Below are 23,202 nucleotides of genomic sequence, written 5' to 3'. Positions count from 1 at the left end.
CTTCAGCCCGAGCAGGCGCACTACAACGATCACACGCTGCGCACGCCCTCCCACGTCGATAGCTGCATGGACACAGACACCGACATGCCCGTGCAGCAGGCACACAGACAAACAAACAGAAGTAGCTGTGGCAACTGTGGGGCTAGCTCTCACAATTCAAGGGCTTCAAACTGCCCAAAATACAATCACTTTGCGAAAGTGTGTCGTTCTGCCCCTGCTACTAGCTCCACCCAGAACAGGCCCTTAGTTTCATCTCACTCTCAACATGAACACACGGAAATCCGAACCGTCTCCACCAACCATGTGTCATTCAGGACATGCACTGTGCAGCTGGGTGAGGTGGGTTTGCCTTTGCTGCTGGATACTGGCGCTGCGGTGTCGTTGCTCAACCTTGCCACTTACTACAAGTTTTTCAGTCACCTACCACTCCAACAGCCCTCCACTGCCCTGTGTGGGTACGGTAGATCCAAGATAGACATTGTAGGCACCCTCCAGGTCCCAGTACACTACGGCACCAAACATCTGCCATCATTCACATTTCATGTTGCAAAGCGGGGTGCCAACCTCCTGGGCCTCGACCTCTTCACAGGCTTGGGATTCACACTGAGAGATGACAGTGGGTCAGCTATCTACCAGGTTACCTGCACATGGCAGCAGAACTGGCCGACTCTGTTTGATGGACTGGGCTGCCTCACAGCCTTTACTCACAGGCCCCTAGTGAATCCGGAAGTGACCCTAGTCATGCAGCCCCTGCGGTGCATTCCCTTTGCACTGCGTGATGACGTCACAAAAGATCTCCAGTCACAGTTGGATGCAGGCATCATTGAGCCAGTCAACGCTGCCCCCTGGATTTCAAACTTGGTCATTGCAACCAAAAAGTCAGGTGGAATCCGGACCTGTGTGGATCTCCGTGCTGTGAACAAGGCCGTTGTCCCGGATAAGTACCCCTTGCCTACAGCTGAGGAGCTGACCGCACAATTCCATGGCTCCACGATCTTCACGAAGCTTGACCTTCGTCAGGGTTATCTTCAGGTACCCCTCCATGCAGCTAGCAGAGACCTCACGGCCTTTGTCACACATGCTGGAGTGTTCAGATATACACGCATGCCTTTTGGACTTAGCTCCGCCCCCAGCTGCTTCCAGAAGGTGATGAGCACCATCCTCGCTGGAATACCTGGGGTGGCGGTCTATCTGGATGACATCGTGGACCACGGCCCTGACCTCCACATCCATGATTATCGACTCCACAGAGTATTCAGTGCTCTACTGCGGAACAACCTGACCCTTAACGGTGGAAAGTGCACCTTTGCAGCTCCAGCCGTCGAGTTTGTGGGCTTCCGCCTGTCGGCCAAAGGCATTGCCCCACTCATGTCGAACATTGAAGCCGTCCACCGGATCCCGGAACCGACCTCAGCCTCTCAGGTGGCCTCATTCTTGGGCATGACAGCTTACTACCTCCGGTTTCTGCCCCACTACTCTCAGACCACAGCGCCCCTTCGCCAGCTCCTCAAGAAGGATGAGCCATGGGCCTGGACGGCAGCCTGCTCAGACGCGGTCCGCTCACTGAAGAGCCAGCTCACCACAGCCCCAGTCTTGGCTCACTTTGACCCCGTCTGCCACACCATTGTCACATGTGACGCCTCAGCTGGAGCACTAGGAGCTGTCCTCTCACAGCTGCAGAATGGCATTGAGAGGCCCGTCGCCTTCGCCTCAAGGGCCCTGAGCCCCACAGAACAACGGTACTCTGTGGGCGAACGAGAAGCACTGGCCTGTGTCTGGGCGTGCGAAAGGTGGCACCTCTACCTATATGGCCGTCTGTTCACACTCCGAACCGACCACCAGTCCCTCACAACGCTACTGTCAGCATCAGGAACTGGCCACAAGCCACTTCGGCTGCACAGATGGGCCGACCGCCTCAGACAGTATGACTATCAGCTGAAGTTCACTCTGGGGAGGGATAACGTGGTGGCAGACCTCCTCTCACGCTCCTTTGACGCTCCTACTCCGACCGTCTTGCCAGACGACAACGAAACAGAGCTTGTACAAATGCTCTACGCTCCTCTTCAGTCAGTCGTCTCACTGGAGGAGCTGAAGCAAGCATCGGAACAGGATCCCACACTGTCTACCCTGCGCACCTACATACGCACTGGATGGCCAGCACATGTGCCGGAAGAGCTGGCGACTTTCGCCAGAGTGAAGCACGAACTTTCTTGCTGGGAAGAAGTCTGTGTCTCTCGAGGGTTTTGCACTGTGGTCCCGAGTGGCCTGCGTGCGCGTGTTCTATCCATGGCGCACGAGGGTCACTTGGGCATAGTCAAGGTCAAACAGCGATGTCGAGACCTTGTGTGGTGGCCAGGCATCGACCACGACATTGAAGCCCTGGTCAGGGATTGTGCTGCATGCCTCCTCAGTGGGAAAACAGGACAGTCCGCCCCACCCCCCCTGCAGCCTCTCGCATGGCCGTCCCACCCCTGGGAGCACATCCAACTGGACATCTGTGGCGAGATCCATGGACACGCAGTCCCTCACCATCAGCGCTTCCTGGTGGTGGTGTATGACCTCCACTCTAAGTGGCCAGAAGTGGTTCCTGTCGGAACTGTCACAGCACAGGCCATCGTGGACATCCTAGACAGCCTGTTCACAAGGTGGGGCCTACCCCTCACCCTTACCACGGACAATGGGCCCCAGCTAACCTCTGCCGAGTTCTCCTCATATCTCAGCAACAAGGGAATCAAACACATCCGCACGGCCTACTACAACCCACAAGCTAACGGAGGGGTGGAACGCTTCAACCAAACGCTGAAGAACGGCATCAGAGCGCACCTGGTCCAGGGGTGCACGTTCCAAACTGCTTTGAATCAAACGCTAATGCACTACAGAGCAAGCAAACACACAACAACACAGGTCTCCCCGGCATCCCTCATGCTAGGTCGTGAGATGGAACTGCCACTGGACAGACTCAGAACACAGAGAGTAGCAGAACCGGCGACTAGGCGCACCCAAGAACAGCAGGCAGTGACCAGGCACCAAAGAGCAATGAAACAGCGTTTTGACAAGGCACACAGGGTGAAGAAGTCGATCATCCAAGTGTCAGACTGGGTCCGAGCCCGACGGCCTCAGCGGTGCAACAAAATGGCCTCATTCTGGTCGGACCCCTTGCAGGTCAGTCGACAACTGGGGCCCGCCACATTCATGATGAGCAATGGATCACGCTGGCACGCCAGCCGCCTCAGAAAAGTCCCTGCCCCTCAAGGAACACGAAGGCACACAAAACAGACATGCAGGCCAGAGACGCCACCGGATGGACCTCCTCCACCACTACCACCTGAGCCCCAGCCTCTGTGGGTTCCCCAAGGGCCAGAGCCACAAGCGGTGGCGGTGGAAGAAAGGCCTATGCGGGCACGAACTCGCCCTGCTTATCTGGGGGACTACTTAACCTCTTTTCATTCTTAGGCTCCGTTAGGTGTCTTAGTCAACCTCCAGGTTAATGGACTGAACTGGCTAGTTTGGAGAGTCCATCCGTTTAAGGGTTAATGTTTATTTCTTACAGGTATCACTCTAGGTTCTTGCCCTATGGACATTTTATATATGGTACCAGTCCCTGGTTTTGGAAAGGGGGGGGGAATGTTATGTATGGTACGACGTGCTGTACGTTGTTATGGTTTACGACAGTGTGCTGCGTTACGGATGAATGGGTTGTCAGAATGCGTGGCACATGTCATTAAACGACAGAGTGATGTTCAATGTGAAACTGTACAGATGTCCGTTCTTCTACAACTAGGCTAGATATAACAGTGATATGATCCTTGACTAGTCTCTCAAAGCACTTCATGATGACAGAGGAGAGTGCTACGGGGCGATAGTCATTTAGTTCAGTTACCTATGCTTTTCTGGGTACAGGAACAATGGTGGCCATCTTGAAGCATGTGGGGACAGCAGACTGGGATAGGGAGAGATTGAATATGCCCGTAAACACACCAGCCAGCTGGTATGTGCATGCTCTGAGGACGCGGCTGGGGATGCAGTCGGGGCCGGCAGCCTTGCGAGGGTTAACACATTTAAATGTTTTACTCACGTAGGCCACGGAGAAGGAGAGCCCACAGTCCTTGGTAGCGGGCCGCGTCGGTGGCACTGTGTAATCCTCAAAGCGGGCAAAGAAGGTGTTTAGCTTGTTCGGGAGGAAGACGTTGGTCTCGACGACGTGGCTGGTTTTCCTTTTGTAGTCCGTGATTGTCTGTAGACCTTGTCACATACGTCTTGTGTCTGAGCCGTTGAATTGCGACTCCACTTTGTCTCTATACTGACATTTTGCTTGTTTGATTGCCTTGCGGAGTGAATACTGTTTGTATTCTGCCATATTCATAGTCAACTTGCCATGGTTAAATGCGGTGGTTCGTGCTTTCAGTTTCGCGCGAACCCTGCCATCTATCCATGGTTTCTGGTTAGGGTAGGTTTTAATGGTGACAGTGGGTACGACATCTCCTATACACTTCCTGATAAACTCAGTTACCGTATCAGTGTATTTGTCTAAATTATTTTCGCAAGCTACCCGGAGCTAAACTGCCTAGGCTTTGGCTTAGCAGGCTAAGATGTTCTTCTGGTGTAGAGTACACCAGGTTCGAACCCTGTCAGTTACACTAGTCTAAAATCAATGCACAGAGAGTGTGACATGGCTAGGATCTATCACTGCATGGTGGTGTTGCTCTCCTTGGTTCAAGCCTCTAAGAACAATTCGCATACACTTAGAAAATGTAAATGAAGGAGAAAATGCTAAATTGGCTAGTTGGGAAATGAAAACAGCCACTTTCCATTTTGACTTTGCATTTACTATTTTCTGTTAACCATTTGCCATTTTCTGTTAATCATTTTAATTTAGAATGTCTGTTACCGTATTCGGTTTTATTTGAATATTGCAATTTCATTGTGGCATGAACCATGCGCACTGATATGAAAACATAAACGCATGTATCATGTTCACATTCCTATTTAATGGTTAAGCATTGCATTTTCGAACTGGCACTGATCAGCATTGCATTTTCGAACTGGCGCTGATCACCCTCCATACAATCAAGCATAAAAACACAGAGGTACTGTCTTTGATAAAAACGTTGAAACCTCAACGAACCATGGTGTAGCTAAATTGATAGCTATCACTTTGCTTGAGACAGGTCTCGTGCCATGCTGGTGCCAAATACGCGGGCTAATATTGTTATCTCGCGCCATCGCTACCTAGTTTTTCAACTTGTTACCACCTTCAAAACAGGCTTACTTTAGACTTAAACGTGTGAGTATCAAGTTATTGTATTTTATCTGAAAACGGGGCTAACATTGTTCAGAAATTGAACTTTTTTCCTCAGCTACAGTAACTAGCTAGCTAGTTAATTTGGTAGCTGACTATGTAGCAACGTCAAAGGTTAGCTGTAGCTCGTTGTCAACGACGCTTTCGAGAAAGAGGCGGGTTTTTATAGTCCGCTAGCTAATGCTTGTTGAAAAAATAATTTGCAAGTGAATTGTGCCATATCAAATTAACCAACTTCTTATCAAACAAACCCCACAGCTATCAACAGGTGGAGAACTAAGTTAAGTTACGTTAGATAGACCACCAAGCCAAGGCTTTCACCATGATGTTCTATACTCAGCTCTTCACATCCAAGCGCGGGCCTCTGGCCAAAATTTGGTTAGCAGCTCATTGGGAGCGGAAAATCACCAAAGCTCATGTGTTTGAATGCAATTTGGAGAACACCATCAAAGACATCATTTCCCCACAGGTAACATTAGGCTAAACTTTGTTCTGTCTTCAAAAGGGTACAAACAAGGGGATGAAATGTGTTTGCCTCTGTTTTAACGTTCATTCGGACTATGTTAGCTCACCATCATGTAATGTTACACTTGTCTACTTCAACAATGCTTTTGAGGTTTCCTGTTAATGGCCATATGTCTCAATGTCTGTAAAAAAAAATCTGATACTGGTAGCCACACAATGAGCACATCGCCTATGACATGACTGATATAACTTAGGTCTGCCTCTGTCTGTCTCTGCATGTGTGCAATCATTTTTAGATAAAGATCGGCTTGCGAACTTCTGGCCACTTACTCCTGGGAGTAGTGAGGATATACTTCAGAAAAGCCAAGTATCTCCTTGCTGACTGCAATGATGCTGTTGTCAAAATCAAAGTGGCCTTCAGACCAGGTTAGCCAGGCATCCTTTTTGTGTTGTCAATGTCAACATTTTAAGGACAGTAACCATGTTATTCTGATCATTGGAAGAATATATCAGTTGAAATCTTGTGTCACCATCAGGACAGACTGACATGCCTGTTGAGGCACTGGAGGCCACACTTAAAGCCATCACGTTAATGGAGGATTTCACTGACTTCGATTCCCAGCTACCAGACGCAAAGTACCTATGTTTTTCTTTCTCTCTCTCATTTCACCCGCTCACATTTAAAGCAAAAAGATATGCACCCAATACCCCATTTAGGCTAGTGTCAGTGTTTCAATAGATCATGGGGGTGTGGATGCGTCACATCACAGTATTTGTATCAAAAAGTAATTTGTTATTTTCTCTCTCTGACGCTAGTGCCATAGGTGTTGTGGATCATTTTTCACTGAATCAGTGCCGAACAGAGGACATCACCCTCAAAGAGGATTTTGGAAATAGCTTTCTCACATTTGAGGACTTTGGTAAGGGTTAGGGTTGCTACTCCACAGTGCCTGCGTGTGTCTCTCAAAGTTAGCTTACCCTCACTTTCAAAACCCTCGTTTTATCTTGCCTTCTCACCATAGCCCACCTTTCTCTCCTTCACTCACATTGCTGTCAGTAACTTTCTCTGACTTACTGTGTCTAATATTTTTAGGTGATGAGACCCAGTCTCACCAAGGGGGCATGTTAGACGTGAGTTTCCTAAGCCTGGCCCAGCACGGAGATGCTTTTGGTGACGAGGACACAGGCTTGGACATCCTGGGTAACGTCCTGACAGGGTTGGGTAGGTTACTTTCTAAATGTAATCTGATACTCCCCAACCCTGCATCCTGACCTGGACTCTCAGGAGCAGATTCACTTCAAGATAACATATCGGTTACACATCTGAACACATCAACAATGTTTCAAAGGAAAACCTACACAATGTCTCAAATCCCTTTCCAAATCCTGTTTAGACTTTATAGCCAGTTCCAGTGAGCATGCTGTTTTGACTGACTTTTTCGAAGCCGAACGACAAAATGTGTTGCCGGAGGCTGCTCTGATGGACGTTAACCAAGAAGGTAATTTTTTGTGTTTATTTTGCTACGGGCTTTTAGGAAACTTCTAACTCTGTCAAAATATTCAGTGTAGCTGTAGATTTGGGAATGAAGGTGTCTCCATCTGTATGAGACCACAGTTCTACCACAGATAGAACAATGAGACAGATATTTCACCAGATGTATAAATGTGAAGCATCCGTTTGGCGTTTCCACTCACTACCAAATATGGTAGTGAGAGAAAGCCCAGTGGCCGGCAGTGGGAGAAGATGGAACGAGATGGATTTTGGCTGACATACTGTTAATTTACTCATCGATGAAACATTTGATCTCAATACAGTTTTCTGTTCCCAAAACTACAATATGGTATGAACAGAGTGGACTAAGTTTTATAGACTTCACCCTTTGCCAAAGTTTCAAAAACAATGTGTTGTTTAGAAGGAGTGCAAAGGACAAATTGAGTTATTGCACACGCGCACTTCAGAGTAGGTGTTCCCCAACGGAAATATGCAAATGCATGCTAGAACACGCCAATAGGATCTCGCTAGCTCGTGCTTGGCTCTGTCCACCTCCTTGCTTGTTCTGCCCACTATAGCTCCTTGGTTTCCATTTGAAACGACAGGCTGTGATCTATCTTGGTTTAGTTATACAAAATCTTTGGTTCTACTTTGTGCAAGTGTTGAAGCGCCCTCTCTGGCAGCAAGTGGCAATGCATACTGGAAAATTGTCCTTTCATTATTATAATGCCATTTTCACTTTGGTATAAACTTTGCAGAAAGTAAATTAGATTTTTCCTGTGCTGGAACTTTTCCCAAAATGGGGTGCTTTATCATTATTACATTATACATTATAATATTAAACCCCAGAGGTGCCTTATTGCTATTATAAACTGGTTACCAACGTAATTAGAACAGTACAATTACATGTTTTGTCATACCCGTGGTATATGGTCTGATATACCACGGCTGTCAGCCAATCGGCATTCAGGGCTCGACCCACCCAGTGTATAATTTATGTTATCACATTAATAGACTGAGACGGCATGCCCTTCATTCCAAAACCTTGTCATTGCAGGTTGTCCAGACACCCCTACTACATCTGTACCCATGGAGGAGGATCGCCCTGTCCTGAATGAGACAACTCTGTTGGGCAATGAGGAGGATGGCTTCACTCTGGAGCCTGTCGCTGTGACGCGTAAGTATTTACCTGCCTAACATGCAACATCTTTACACCCCAACAAGGCCATTCTCATAAGCACATTTACTGTCCTTCAAACACACAATTATCTAACTGGGCACAACCTCTATCATACATCAAATACATAAGTAACACACTATCCTGTTACTTATTAACTGTGGTGGAAACTTGTGTGAGAAGCATAGGTAAGCCATTGGAGTTAAACCTTCTGTTTGCCCTCCGCTTCCTTAGCGACCTTAGAGAGGAAGAAGGGGAAGAGGAGAAGGAAACTGTTGGTGGACCAGGCCAAGGAGCTGTCCAACCAGGCCATCAGGGAGCAACTCTCTGACTACTCAGATCTTACTGCCCCACTGGACATCGCCCCGCCTACCCGCCAACTCATGCAATGGAAAGAGAGTGGAGGAGTGGACAGGCTCTTCAGTCACCTCTGTGCCCCTGTCATTCATCCACATCTTCAACAGGTAAGCAGGGTGTGAAATTAACATCTGTCCCATCACTCAAATGTAGGTTGACATGTTTACCTGTAATGTTTATCTCATCTGTTACATAAAAAATACAGGTTTAGCTTAAGAATGTTGTTCCACCTAAGTCAAACCTACAATAGATACATATTGGATTCCACGCTTAAGTGAGGAAATTGAGTTCACATCTGTAACCAGTGATGTATAGCAGCAGTGCATTTTGGTTCAACAACTGCCCCCATTCTGCCCCTGCAGCTCTATTCCAAGGATGTGTTTTGGGGGAAAACAGATGGAGTGGTCAATGAAGACAACCATGAAGAGATGAGAGAGGAGAGACATGAGGGTAGGAGGTCATATTTACACAGAACAACACCATGTTATAGAAATTATCGTCTGAAAACATTACGCTATCCATTATATGAAATAGGGAGAATTGAAGTGCCCCTGGGCCCCATTACCTTTGAACTGTTATGTTTCCTATTTGGGTTTATACATTTTATGTGTCTCTGTACAGTGGAAACAGATGAGAGCGCCTTGCTCAGTGTCCTGCATGAGACTATGGATCCTGAGAGAATGGGACACAATGTGGAGCTCACTCCTCTGCACCACTATGGGAATGACAATCCACCTGACAACATCTGGGACGCAGTAAATGTAAAGAGCTCAACATGAACACAAAATATGCCTTTTTTCCATTTAAAAATACTTCATTTAACCTTTATTCAAGAAGGTTATCCCATTGTCTAACTTTGTCTGACAACTTTCCTTGTTCCCTCTCTCATTTTCTCTCTTTTTATTGTCTCTCAGGATGGGAGTATGTTGGAGGTCTCTCTCCCTGAGCTCCCGTCTGAGGATTCCATGCATGTTCATCCTTCTGGAATGGAAAGGGAAACTCCATTGACTGTGACACAGAACACACAGGTGCTTTCACATGCTTTGAATACACCCACAGACACACATACATATATACACTACCAGTCAAAAGTTCTAGAACACCTACTCATTCAAGGGTTTTTCTTTATTTTTTACTATTTTCTACATTGTAGAATAATAGTGAAGACATCAAAACTATGAATAACACATATGGAATCATGTTGTTATTATTCTACAATGTAGAAAATAGTAAAAATAAAGAAAAACCCTTGAATGAGGAGGTGTTCTAAAACTTTTGACCGGTAGTGTATACATACATACAGTGGGGGAAAAAAGTATTTAGTCAGCCACCAATTGTGCAAGTTCTCCCACTTAAAAAGATGAGAGAGGCCTGTAATTTTCATCATAGGTACACGTCAACTATGACAGACAAAATGAGAAAATAAAATCCAGAAAATCACATTGTAGGATTTTTAATGAATTTATTTGCAAATTATGGTGGAAAATAAGTATTTGGTCACCTACAAACAAGCAAGATTTCTGGCTCTCACAGACCTGTAACTTCTTCTTTAAGAGGCTCCTCTGTCCTCCACTCGTTACCTGTATTAATGGCACCTGTTTGAACGTGTTATCAGTATAAAAGACACCTGTCCACAACCTCAAACAGTCATACTCCAAACTCCACTATGGCCAAGACCAAAGAGCTGTCAAAGGACACCAGAAACAAAATTGTAGACCTGCACCAGGCTGGGAAGACTGAATCTGCATTAGGTAAGCAGCTTGGTTTGAAGAAATCAACTGTGGGAGCAATTATTAGGAAATGGAAGACATACAAGACCACTGATAATCTCCCTCGATCTGGGGCTCCACGCAAGATCTCACCCCGTGGGGTCAAAATGATCACAAGAACGGTGAGCAAAAATCCCAGAACCACACGGGGGGACCTAGTGAATGACCTGCAGAGAGCTGGGACCAAAGTAACAAAGCCTACCATCAGTAACACACTACGCCGCCAGGGACTCAAATCCTGCAGTGCCAGACGTGTCCCCCTGCTTAAGCCAGTACATGTCCAGGCCCGTCTGAAGTTTGCTAGAGTGCATTTGGATGATCCAGAAGAGGATTGGGAGAATGTCATATGGTCAGATGAAACCAAAATATAACTTTTTGGTAAAAACTCAACTCGTCGTGTTTGGAGGACAAAGAATGCTGAGTTGCATCCAAAGAACACCATACCTACTGTGAAGCATGGGGATGGAAACATCATGCTTTGGGGCTGTTTTTCTGCAAAGGGACCAGGACGACTGATCCGTGTAAAGGAAAGAATGAATGGGGCCATGTATCGTGAAATTTTGAGTGAAAACCTCCTTCCATCAGCAAGGGCATTGGAGATGAAACGTGGCTGGGTCTTTCAGCATGACAATGATCCCAAACACACCGCCCGGGCAACGAAGGAGTGGCTTCGTAAGAAGCATTTCAAGGTCCTGGAGTGGCCTAGCCAGTCTCCAGATCTCAACCCCATAGAAAATCTTTGGAGGGAGTTGAAAGTCCGTGTTGCCCAGCGACAGCCCCAAAACATCACTGCTCTAGAGGAGATCTGCATGGAGGAATGGGCCAAAATACCAGCAACAGTGTGTGAAAACCTTGTGAAGACTTACAGAAAACGTTTGACCTGTGTCATTGCCAACAAAGGGTATATAACAAAGTATTGAGAAACTTTTGTTATTGACCAAATACTTATTTTCCACCATAATTTGCAAATAAATTCATTAAAAATCTTACAATGTGATTTTCTGGATTTCTTTTCCTCATTTTGTCTGTCATAGTTGACGTGTACCTATGATGAAAATTACAGGCCTCTCATCTTTTTAAGTGGGAGAACTTGCACAATTGGTGGCTGACTAAATACTTTTTTTCCCCACTGTACATACAGTTGAAGTCGGAAGTTTACATACACTTAGGTTGGAGTCATTAAATCTCGTTTTTCAACCACTCCACAAATTTCTTAACAAACTATAGTTTTGGCAAGTCGGTTAGGACATCTACTTTGTGCATGACACATTTAAGTCATTTAGCAGACGCTCTTATCCAGAGCGACTTACAGGAGCAATTAGGGTTAAGTGCCTTGCTCAAGGGCACATGACAGATTTTTCACCTAGTCGGCTCTGGGATTAGAACTAGCGACTAGTTACTGGCACAGCGCACTTACCCACTAAGCCACCTGACACAAGTAACTTTTCCAACAATTGTTTACAGGCAGATTATTTCACTTATAATTCACTGTATCACAATTCCAGTGGGTCAGAAGTTTACATACACTAAGTTGACTGTGCCTTTAAACAGCTTGGAAAACTCCAGAAAATAATCTCATGGCTTTAGAAGCTTCTGATAGGCTAATTTACATCATTTGAGTCAATTGGAGGTGTACCTGTGGATATATTTCAAGGCCTACCTTCAAACTCAGTGCCTCTTTGCTTGACATCATGGGAAAATCAAAAGAAATCAGCCAAGACCTCAGAAGAAAAATTGTAGACCTCCACAAGTCTGGTTCATCCTTGGGAGCAATTTCCAAACGCCTGAAGGTACCACGTTCATCTGTACAAACAATAGTACGCAAGTATACACACCATGGGACCACGCAGCCATCATACCGCTCAGGAAGGAGACGCGTTCTGTCTCCTAGAGATGAACGTACTTTGGTGCGAAAAGTGCAAATCAATCCCAGAACAACAGCAAAGGACCTTGTGAAGATACTGGAGGAAACCGGTACAAAAGTATCTGTATCCACAGTAAAACAAGTCCTATATCGACATAACCTGAAAGGCCACTCAGCAAGGAAGAAGCCACTGCTCTTGCTGCAGGAGGGACTGGTGCACTTCACAAAATAGATGGCATCATGAGGAAGGAAGATTATGTGGATATATTGAAGCAACATCTCAAGACATCAGTCAGGAAGTTAAAGCTTGGTCGCAAATGGGTCTTCCAAATGGACAATGACCCCAATCATACTTCAAAAGTTGTGGCAAAATGGTTTAAGGACAACAAAGTAAAGGTATTGGAGTGGCCATCACAAAGCCCTGACCTCAATCCTATAGAACATTTGTGGGCAGAACTGAAAAAGTGTGTGCGAGCAAGGAGGCATACAAACCTGACTCAGTTAAACCAGCTCTGTCAGGAGGAATGGGCCAAAATTCACCCAACTTATTGTGGGAAGCTTGTGGAAGGCTACCCGAAACGTTTGATCCAAGTTAAACAATTTAAAGGCAATGCTACCAAATACTAATTGAGTGTATGAAAACTTCTGACCCACTGGGAATGTGATGAAAGAAATAAAAGCTGAAATAAATCATTCTCTCTACTATTATTCTGACATTTCACATTCTTAAAATAAAGTGGTGATCCTAACTAACCTAAAACAGGGAATTTTTACTAGGATTAAATGTCAGGAATTGTCAAAAACTCAGTTTAAATGTATTTGGCTAAGGTGTATGTAAACTTCCGACTTCAACTATACATACATACATACATACATACATACATACAGTGAGGGGGGAAAAGTATTGGATCCCCTGCTGATTTTGTACGTTTGCCCACTGACAAAGAAATTATCCGTTTATAATTTGAATGGTAGGTTTATTTGAACAGTGAGAGACAGAATAACAACAAAAAAATCAAGAAAAACACATGTCTAAAATGTTATAAATTGATTTGCATTTTAATGAGGGGAAATAAGTATTTGACCCCCTCTCAATCAGAAAGATTTCTGGCTCCCAGGTCCCTTTTATACAGGTAAAGAGCTGAGATTAGGAGCACACTCTTAAAGGGAGTGCTCCTAATCTCAGTTTGTTACCTGTATAAAAGACACCTGTCCACAGAAGCAATCAATCAATCAGATTCCAAACTCTCCACCATGGCCAAGACCAAAGAGCTCTCCGAGGATGTCAGGGACAAGATTGTAGACCTACACAAGGCTGGAATGGGCTATAAGACCATCGCCAAGCAGCTTGGTGAGAAGGTGACAACAGTTGGTGCGATTATTCGCAAATGGAAGAAACACAAAATAACTGTCAATCTCCCTCGGCCTGGGGCTCCATGCAAGATCTCACCTTGTGGAGTTGCAATGATCATGAGAACGGTGAGGAATCAGCCCAGAACTACACGGGAGGATCTTGCCAATGATCTCAAGGCAGCAGGGACCATGGTCACCAAGAAAACAATTGGTAACACACTGCGCCGTGAAGGACTGAAATCCTGCAGCGCCCGCAAGGTCCCACTGCTCAAGAAAGCAGTTTGCCAATGAACATCTGAATGATTCAGAGGAGAACTGGGTGAAAGTGTTGTGGTCAGATGAGACCAAAATTGAGCTCTTTGGCATCAACTCAACTCGCCGTGTTTGGAGGAGGAGGAATACTGCCTATGACCCCAAGAACACCATCCCCACCGTCAAACATGGAGGTGGAAACATTATGCTTTGGGGGTGTTTTTCTGCTAAGGGGACAGGACAACTTCACCGCATCAAAGGGACGATGGACGGGGCCATGTACCATCAAATCTTGGGTGAGAACCTCCTTCCCTCAGCCAGGGCATTGAAAATGGGTCGTGGATGGGTATTCCAGCATGACAATGACCCAAAACAAGGCAACAAAGGAGTGGCTCAAGAAGAAGCACATTAAGGTCCTGGAGTGGCCTAGCCAGTCTCCAGACCTTAATCCCATAGAAAATCTGTGGAGGGAGCTGAAGGTTCGAGTTGCCAAACGTCAGCCTCGAAACCTTAATGACAACTACAAGAAATGTCTGACCTCTGTGATTGCCAACAAGGGTTTTGCCTTGTCAAATACTTATTTCCCTCATTAAAATGCAAATCAATTTATAACATTTTTGACATGTGTTTTTCTGGATTTTGTTGTTGTTATTCTGTCTCACTGTTCAAATAAACCTAACATTAAAATGATAGACTGATCATGTCTTTGTCAGTGGGCAAACGTACAAAATCAGCAGGGGATCAAATACTTTTTTCCCTCACTGTACATACATAGATACACTTACACAAATGGTTATCATGAGTGTGGTGTGACGCTGTAATGTGTTGCTATCTCAAACTACAGTCTATGGTGGATAGCCAGGATGACTTTGAAGAGAAGAGGATGACCAGCCGAGCACAGAAACTACTAAATGCTCTCAAAGTAAGAACCCGATACCCCTATGCAGCAGGGCATCCATTCTTACACTTAGTCAGCTTGCTAGCTCGATTACGATCAGACTCAGAAATCCTCAGTCACTGAGGACAGGGATTTAAAAGCGGCTAGGGCAGGATTAGGGAAATGTGGAAATGAAATTGCTGCGATTGTGTGTTGTGTAATAACAAACAGGGATGGGATTTTCTCTTCATTTCTGACATTTATCCTTCATATAAAACAAAAACTGACCTATCCCTCAGACAAAATTCTGATGTTCTATGTTGTCCTGACGTCCCTGAACAGATTCAGAGAAGCAACGCAATGTTCAGCCTGCAGACGCTGTGTGAGAGGAACAGTCGCTCCCAGGCCGCAGCCACCTTCTTCTGCCTCCTGGTGCTGAAGAAACAACAGGCCCTGGACCTGCACCAAAGCGAGCCTTACGCTGACATTATAGCCACTCCTGGACCCAGGTTCTATGAGGCGTAGAGGAGGACTCGTAGTGGAGGGAAGAGGAGGTTTTGATATGAAGACGCCGTGTTCATAGACTTACTGCTAATTGTGCCTTGTTCATAGACTCACTGCTCTGTCAACAACTGCACAAACTCTGTAGTGGTCTTGACACCCTCGTCATATGTGGACCTTAGGAGGGTAGCGTCTCAGAGGATGGACGCTGATTAGGAACTGAATACACCAATAAATATCATTTTGATAAAGGTGGCCAAACTGGGTTGTGACATAAAGCACTTACCAGCACAACTGAGATAGTTATGGCACCTCAATGTGCTGTATCTCCCAGGACCCAGACCCAAGTTAGTCACTCACTCCCTTTGTAAGAAAACAGGGCTTGCTACAAGACATTATTTGGGTCACAGTAAAAGTTTGTGAATGTTGTGTTGTTGTTTTGTTCAGGTGCTTTACTTTACTTGTTTGAATAATATGGTTTGTTATTTATTATGCCGACAGACTAAGATTTGTTAGATTGACCAATTTTAGTAATAAGGGCGGTTTTGGTTCAGTGTTTTTAACTAAGCTATTTTTTTAACCTGTTACTGTGTTTTTATTCCTAAAGATCTATAAATATACCCGGTGAATCTTATTCAATGTTAAGAGCCTTAATGTAAAACGTGTAAAGTCTCAATTAAAAGAAGTACAAGTTCACCATAGTATGTTGAACTAATACTCTTAAGTGTAATGCTGATACAATGACAAGGATTTTAATGAGTCTGTATTGAGTTTTACATGCCTACATCACTGATGCTCTGATCATGTCCTTGTCCCTTATGCCCTTGCCACTTGTAAATACACTTGTGAAATAGCTGCTACCATCTGCCTAACAAGCTTTAATCCCCCGACCATCCCCACCAATGGTAGGTGTTAGATAATTGCCGAATGATGCGGCATGATCCACTGTCTCTTTAAGAGAATCCGATGCAGTGTAGTCCTACGCAATTGCCTCAATGTCCTCTTCGTGGCTGGCTCCGCATGGATTCTCATCAGCAGCACAGCATCCATATACATGCCACTAGTGACGGTTCTCACGCATTCAACCACAAATCCGGAGCATCCACAAGTCCTGCGGGAACCAATTCTACTCCAGGATGTAGGACTATTTATCGGCCTGGCAAATATGGTAGCATATATGTTGGGATTCGTGTCATCATCTTTACTGTACTGTTATGTCTGAGATCACAGTCAGGTAATCGCTGCATGAGAGAGGAGGCTTTTATTTTATCCCCTATCAGTTGCCTATGTAGGGTACAGCCTGGACGAAATTAGTTTGTCAGCTATTCATTGGATGGGATGTTTAGGTTCACCGGAAAGTGATGTTGGCTGGTAGGATTTTGTTTTTAGATTTACACTGGCATATAATCTATGGTAGACTAGTAGTTGTTTTCTATGATGTCCGTGTCTGTTGCACAGAGCTGCAAATGATATTTCGCATGTCGTTCTGCGTCTTGTCAATTCGTCAACATTGCCCGCAGATGAATTATCAATCTTTTTTATTGTGATGGCAATATTCAGTTTGTTCAAGGACGAAACCACAGCGCCCTTTGTCATTTTGCATTCTACAGATAATGTAAAGCACCATGCTCAATTTTATTCAGTAATTTCACTGAAAACTAGGTAGCCTACTACGGACATAATGTCAATCAAATTATCGTAGACCGCGTACATGCAACCCGTACATGCAATCCTACAGTTATGCCGCCTGATGCTCACTATTACCGAATAAGTACATTGCATGTCCCCACAACCTGTTGCACAGGGAGTCCTCAATCATTATCCAAGGGTCCTGTAGGGTAGGCCTAGTTGTGATCCCTTCCTCTGCCACTTTCCTGTATTGCTCAAATGCACTATCCTCAACTGCCCCATTGACACAGTGACAACAGACACCGATATCACATGGCATATCACAGGTATAATGCTGTCTTTGTATATGAGCTGCTTTGTGCTCAGAAGTTTTTTTCTCTCGCTTTGATCATACTTTTTTGCTCCAATATTGTTTGAGATTGTTTTTAATCTATGATAGTACAGCAAAGCTAGCCTTCTCAGCTCAGTCACAGTCACAAAAGTGCTGATGAGACAATCCTGTTTTGCACAATTTTTTTAAATATGTCCCTGTCCCAGCTGGGCTGGGCTGGTTTTGTTTTGTTATTTTCTTTGTTTGCTGCTCTTCATTGGATTTTGCCTGTGGATATTATGATTTATGTTTATTCCTGTCTGTCTGTGGTTACCAGGTGTGTGCAGCAGTGAGATGGCGATGAACTCACATAATGCCTTGTGTCTGTCCTGTGAAAGGCTTCTTTATCTGTTGAAGGGCTCCTGATAGCCAGACTGGTTTACTCATCAATGGGCTCCTAACAGGCAGGGCAGTCAGGGCCACAACAAGCAGTCAAAATACTTAATTGTCTTATGTTGAATGTGTTTCTTTAATGGACAGTTTGAGTCCATCCCACTGGGCACACCACATCATTTCAAAGTGGAAATGCGGATAATATTTGGTTGAGACGTTGATCAATGAGATTTCAACCTTTATTCACCCACTCAAAAAGACTGCCAGAAGGTTGTTGATATCCCAATGTGTTATCACTATGCTTTCAACCATCTAAAAGCACTACCAAATTCCAATGGAAAAACAATGTCAGATGTTTCGGTTTAGTTGTCATCTAAATGTATTATCTGCGCTTTCAACCATTTAAAAGCACAACAAAGTTCAAATGGGAATACAATGTCAGATATTTTGTATTTATACAACAACTTGTTAAGATTCTTTGCAGATTATTACAGCAATTGTGAAGATCTCCACAGACCTGTGATCTTTGCATGCTATCTTGAACATGCACGCTTTCTATGATTACATAAGAAGATATGTATAGTTACAGTAGGCTAACCTCAAAATGTGGCCAAGGATGTGTTACTCATTTTAAGGTTGAATAAATACTGTTACATTAGTTTGTAAGAGCCTTAACATTAGGCTATTTACTGTATTACAAACATATTGAATTGTGTTTGGTTGACACAGCATAGTTTCATCTAAGCCTCTGGCTTAATCCTATTATTTAACTTTTATTTTGGGTTTAGTTGGAGACGTGAATCCAACATATAATTTGTTAACTTGTCGACAAGTTAATAGGCTATTTACTGTATTGTAAAAGTGATATTGAATTGTGTTTAGTGTCAACAAATTCCAGTTTGTCTACAAATGAATACATTAATGTTGGATTCACGTCTCCATCTCAACCAATAATCAAAGTTAATGAATAGGACTAAATCAAATCAAACTTCATTTAAAGTGCATTTATAGTTTGATTTGATTTAGTCCTATTCTTTAACTTCGATTTTTGGTTGAGCTGGAGATGTGAATCCAACATATCAATTATTAATTTGTAGACAAACTGGAATTAAAGCCAGACTAAGTGGCAGAGATGGAACTATCCAAGCAGAAGATACATCTTCAAATGTTGATATTTGGTTCCGTTGACAACCAAACACAATTCAATATCCTGTTTGTCTACAAATTAATAATTTATATGTTGCATTCACGTCTTCATCTCAACCAAAAATCTAAGTGATTCAACCAGTGTGTGCCCAGTGGGATGACATAGGACTATGTCCTTGCCCAGAGATTAAAAGTGGTATCTGGTAGGCAGAGGAAATGCCAACAAAATGTATTGCTTTTCCACTATAGTTTTTAACAGATTATCTCCTGACTACATCCATTCTGTTTTCTCTATGTTTGAACATTATGTATTGTGCAGTCCAGCTGTGAGCCATCTTCCTAGCTTTCCTCTTCGAGCCAGCAGCAGAGCGATAGCGGTGGTCCACACCCATGTCACTCCCTCAAAGTCGGAAGCCCTCTGCAGGTCAGCACAGGTAATGCTGCTCCCTTCTCTCCCTATATGGTATTTTTGCTAATGTGTGATGATCTCAAGTGATGATGTATGAAAATGACTGCACCAAGCAGCACACACATGTTAGGGTAATATAGTGCCACATGTATAGTGAGTGAGTTGTTGGAAGCAAGGCATTGATTTTGTTTGTTTTCTTAATGTTAGTGACTGATGGTCTCATCAATATGTAACATTAACATAGCCTCTCTGTTACAGGCGGTCAGTGGCCACTAGCAGTGGGCGCCATTCCTATAGCGATGCCTCCAATACCAACACTTACCCCACCAACACTTACCCCGGCAGGGCTAGTGAGGGCAGTCCTACAGCCCGGACATATCCTGGCACACCCAGGTAAAACACATCATCTGTACATCATATGCAAGACCCATGCAAACATAATTTTGTTTTAAGAATCTTATTTTTTTTGGTCGAGGCCAAAATATCATGCATTAAAGATGATTCAGAAGAAAACAGAGCCAATGTTTTTAGAATAAGGTGCAAATTAAAAATGTAATGTAGTCTTGAGATTCATAATTTATTATGGAAACCGAAAGGTGCAGAGCTTGCATAAAAACCCCACTGACATCTACTCATAAGATATAAAGCCGGCTGCTCACCTCAGTGAAAACGAATTCCTCTTCCTCAACCTCTCTTATGATGACAGTTCTTTACAGTTCATTATCTGATCATCTGATGCATAACTGATAATCACTATAAACACCCCTATGCAAACCCAGGCATCAGGTGAAGCATGCAACCTGCAGTGATAACCATGGGATTTGGCCCCCCACACCAGAGCAGTACCTCACCCCGCTGCAGCAGAAGGAGGTGTGTATCAGACACCTGCGAGCCAGGCTGAGGGAGAATGTCCAGACGCTGCAGCACAGGTGAGTCTGAAGGGATGCGTCGTGACAAAGAAGCAGAATCTTTTTCAGATAGGAAGTGGCTGACTTGTTTAAAAATAGCATATTGTAGATCTCATAAAAGTGGCTCTTCCACAACCCAACTCTTGGGTTGCATGCAACCACACTATGATTACAAAAATATCAACATCAATAACGGTCTAGCATTTCACTACAGAAACTGGCCTGGGATAGTATCTCTAAGACCTTTTAAAGCTGGAATCCTTCATGGTGAAACTGCCACGTCTGTTTGGGATATTACAACAACAAAGAAGTTACTGCAAACCACGAACACTGTTTTTTTCCCCCTCTGACATCATTGCACATTCGATAGAACAGCAGAATATGTACTGCCATTTTTTTACCACACTGCTCAACGCACCTTACCATCTGTTTTGTCCACAAAACAATAACAAAAGTGCAGGGGTGGATAGTGGTGCTGTTTCCCCTAATACGGATTCCATCTTTAAGGCATACCAATCATTGATTCTCTGCCCTAGGTAGCCCACATACTCTCAACCTCTCTCTCTCTCTCTCTCTCTCTCTCTCTCTCTCTCTCTCTCTCTCTCTCTCTCTCTCTCTCTCTCTCTCTCTCTCTCTCTCTCTCTCTCTCTCTCTCTCTCTCTCTCTCTCTCTCTCTCTTCTCTCTCTCTCTCTCTCTCTCTCTCTCTCTCTCTCTCTCTCCTCTCTCTCTCTCTCTCTCTCTCTCTCTCTCTCACACAGGGACAGTGAGATAGCTGAGATGAAGACCCAGCTGTGTCGGATGCAGGAGGACTGGATAGTGGAGGAGTGTCACCGTGTGGAGGCCCAGCTGGCTCTGAAGCAGGCGCGCAGGGAGATCCAGCACTTACACGAGGTCGTGGAGACAGTACGATCAAACCTCGGCACCCCAGAAAAAGCCCCCTACGGACAAAAGCCATACCTCTCACCGCAGGGACCCCGGACAGCAAGGTCCCGCTCCTGTGGGTGCTCCCCAGCCAGCACCCTGAGCCGCAGCACCACCTACACCCGGCTGAGCAGTGAGGCCCTGCATGTGGACCGCAATGGAAACGCCCCAGGGCCTGACCCGCGTGCAGCGGCACGGGCAGAAAGGGGGCGGACCCACCTGCATCTGGAGGCGGCCCTTCTGTCAGAGCAGCAAACCCCGTCTGGCCCCGCCCTGATCCACGGCCCCTCCTCCTCTACCATGCCACGCTCCTCCACCTACGAGAGGCTGTGCAGTGGAGGGGCTTTGCTGCCAGTCTCCCACTCCTGCCACTCCCTGAATAACAGCTGCAGGTGCAGCGGACACACCTACCTCCCTCATCACCACCTCTTCCTTCACCTCCCCCAGGAGGAGCCCCCGGCTGCATTGGCAGCGGTTGCTGTTGTCCCCGTGAGGGAGGCGAAACCGGAGGTCCGATCCCAGGCCTGCAGCCCCACCATGACCTGGGTCTCAGAGGAAGGAGGGGGAGAGGAGCTGAGCATCATCTCCCTGGAAACAACCGACATCACCCCAGCCTACTCAGAGCAACAGCCGTTCCCTCCCTCCTTGTCTTCCTCCTCTCCCCCCCAGCCATTCCCTCCCTCCTTGTCTTCCTCCTCTCCCCCCCAGCCATTCCCTCCCTCCTTGTCTTCCTCCTCTCCCCCCAAGCCATTCCCTCCCTCCTTGTCTTCCTCCTCTCCCCCCCAGCCATTCCCTCCCTCCTTGTCTTCCTCCCCTCCTCCCCAGCTCTCCTACAACCTAGAGCCGCTGCCTCCAGATGGCCATGTGGAGATGACAATGATGCCAACAGTGGCCCAAACCTGCGAGCCCAAGCCTGGGCCACTGTTGTCACCAGAGAGGCAAGGAGGCGCGACAGTGGTGGAGGATGAAGAGAAGGGTGAAGCTGTTGAAGTTGAAGGTGAAAACATTGTGGGAGGGGAAGAGGGGGAGGACGGGGCTCCCCAGCGGAACTTCTGGAGCCGATACTTACTGGTGGACCTGTTGGCGGTGGCAATGCCGGTGGTGCCGACGGTGGCCTGGCTGTGCCATGGGGCCTCGCGGGAGGTCATGCCTGCGTACCACATCGGTTCTCTGCTACGGGGCTGCTGCGCTGTGGCCCTTCAATCTCTGCGACGCTCGGGACGTGGCAGTGGCCGTGCCCCCACAAGCATGAATGGGGCGACCAATATCTGACAACTTTACTCCTTAGTCCACTGACTTCCCTCACAGCAACCATGCAACCCCAACCTCTTACGAGTCGCAGCCAGAACAGCAATCATACAGACTTTGATTTGGACTTGAACTTATATTGCTTTTTCTTCTCCACCACTGGTCTGATTTGAGGATGACCTTGAGATTTACATGATCCGATTGTATTGCAGTTGACCCTTGTGAATTGAGTTCATTGGTTACAGCTGACATGAATTAGGCCAATTGTATAGGTCTAGTCTTTTTCTGTTCGATTTTTAATCATGCCTTGCTATCAAGGAAATCAAATGCATTTGATGGGGAAAGCGTGAGCCTGCTTAAATATACTTTTTGCCACAGGTCTACAGAGTGGCTCCCATGACTGTACAGCTCATTGCATGTAAGCCTGAGAAATGTTCAACCCTTTGCCATTAACTCACCTTAAACAGAGCCTCCAAATACACACCTGCTACGTTTTAACCTTGAACACGTTGATGTACTGTATGCTCCATGAATGTTCTCGTGTGATTCAGTATGAAAATGTATGCACTCTCTAACTGTAAGTCGCTCTGGATAAGAGCGTCTGCTAAATGACTAAAATGTACAAATGTGTTGTCTTTGAAATTAGGGTGAACATGGTTCATCTTGTTAAAAACATCAGCAACATTTTCTTTTAGTTTTTAGAGCTAAGTGAATGAGGGACCTGAGTAGGAGTTCTAGTTGAATGTCTTCGAATTCTTTATTTTCTCAAGAAAGTAGAGGATGGGGAAAGTAGATATGTTTGCACATCGACCAGGAGATAGAGAATCTATT

The 23,202-nt window shown here is 45.4% G+C and overlaps 2 protein-coding genes across 2 annotated transcripts; both read left to right on the top strand.

Annotated features, from left to right (window-relative positions):
- Positions 1–5,621: 5,621 nt before the first annotated feature.
- Positions 5,622–15,430, top strand: LOC311149908 (double-strand-break repair protein rad21 homolog; the record flags this gene model as incomplete). Its single annotated transcript, XM_084187137.1, has 13 exons — positions 5,622–5,768; positions 6,061–6,190; positions 6,301–6,400; positions 6,581–6,684; positions 6,858–6,986; positions 7,159–7,263; positions 8,314–8,433; positions 8,668–8,897; positions 9,153–9,240; positions 9,412–9,551; positions 9,705–9,818; positions 14,873–14,950; positions 15,248–15,430. The coding sequence occupies 13 exons, from the start codon at positions 5,622–5,624 to the stop codon at positions 15,428–15,430; spliced, it is 1,668 nt and encodes a 555-aa protein (XP_084043263.1).
- A 3,844-nt stretch (positions 15,431–19,274) lies between these two features.
- LOC311149664 (syntaphilin-like) lies at positions 19,275–22,395 on the top strand (the record flags this gene model as incomplete). Its single annotated transcript, XM_084186864.1, has 5 exons — positions 19,275–19,318; positions 19,552–19,686; positions 20,073–20,222; positions 20,961–21,753; positions 21,910–22,395. The coding sequence occupies 5 exons, from the start codon at positions 19,275–19,277 to the stop codon at positions 22,393–22,395; spliced, it is 1,608 nt and encodes a 535-aa protein (XP_084042990.1).
- Between the last annotated feature and the right edge of the window lie 807 nt (positions 22,396–23,202).

Source organism: Coregonus lavaretus (assembly GCF_964263955.1).
Source record: "Coregonus lavaretus genome assembly, chromosome: 22".
Classification (NCBI taxonomy): Eukaryota; Metazoa; Chordata; class Actinopteri; order Salmoniformes; family Salmonidae; genus Coregonus; species Coregonus lavaretus.
Note: the sequence above shows the minus strand (reverse complement) of the source record. Positions and strands in the feature narration are given on the sequence as shown.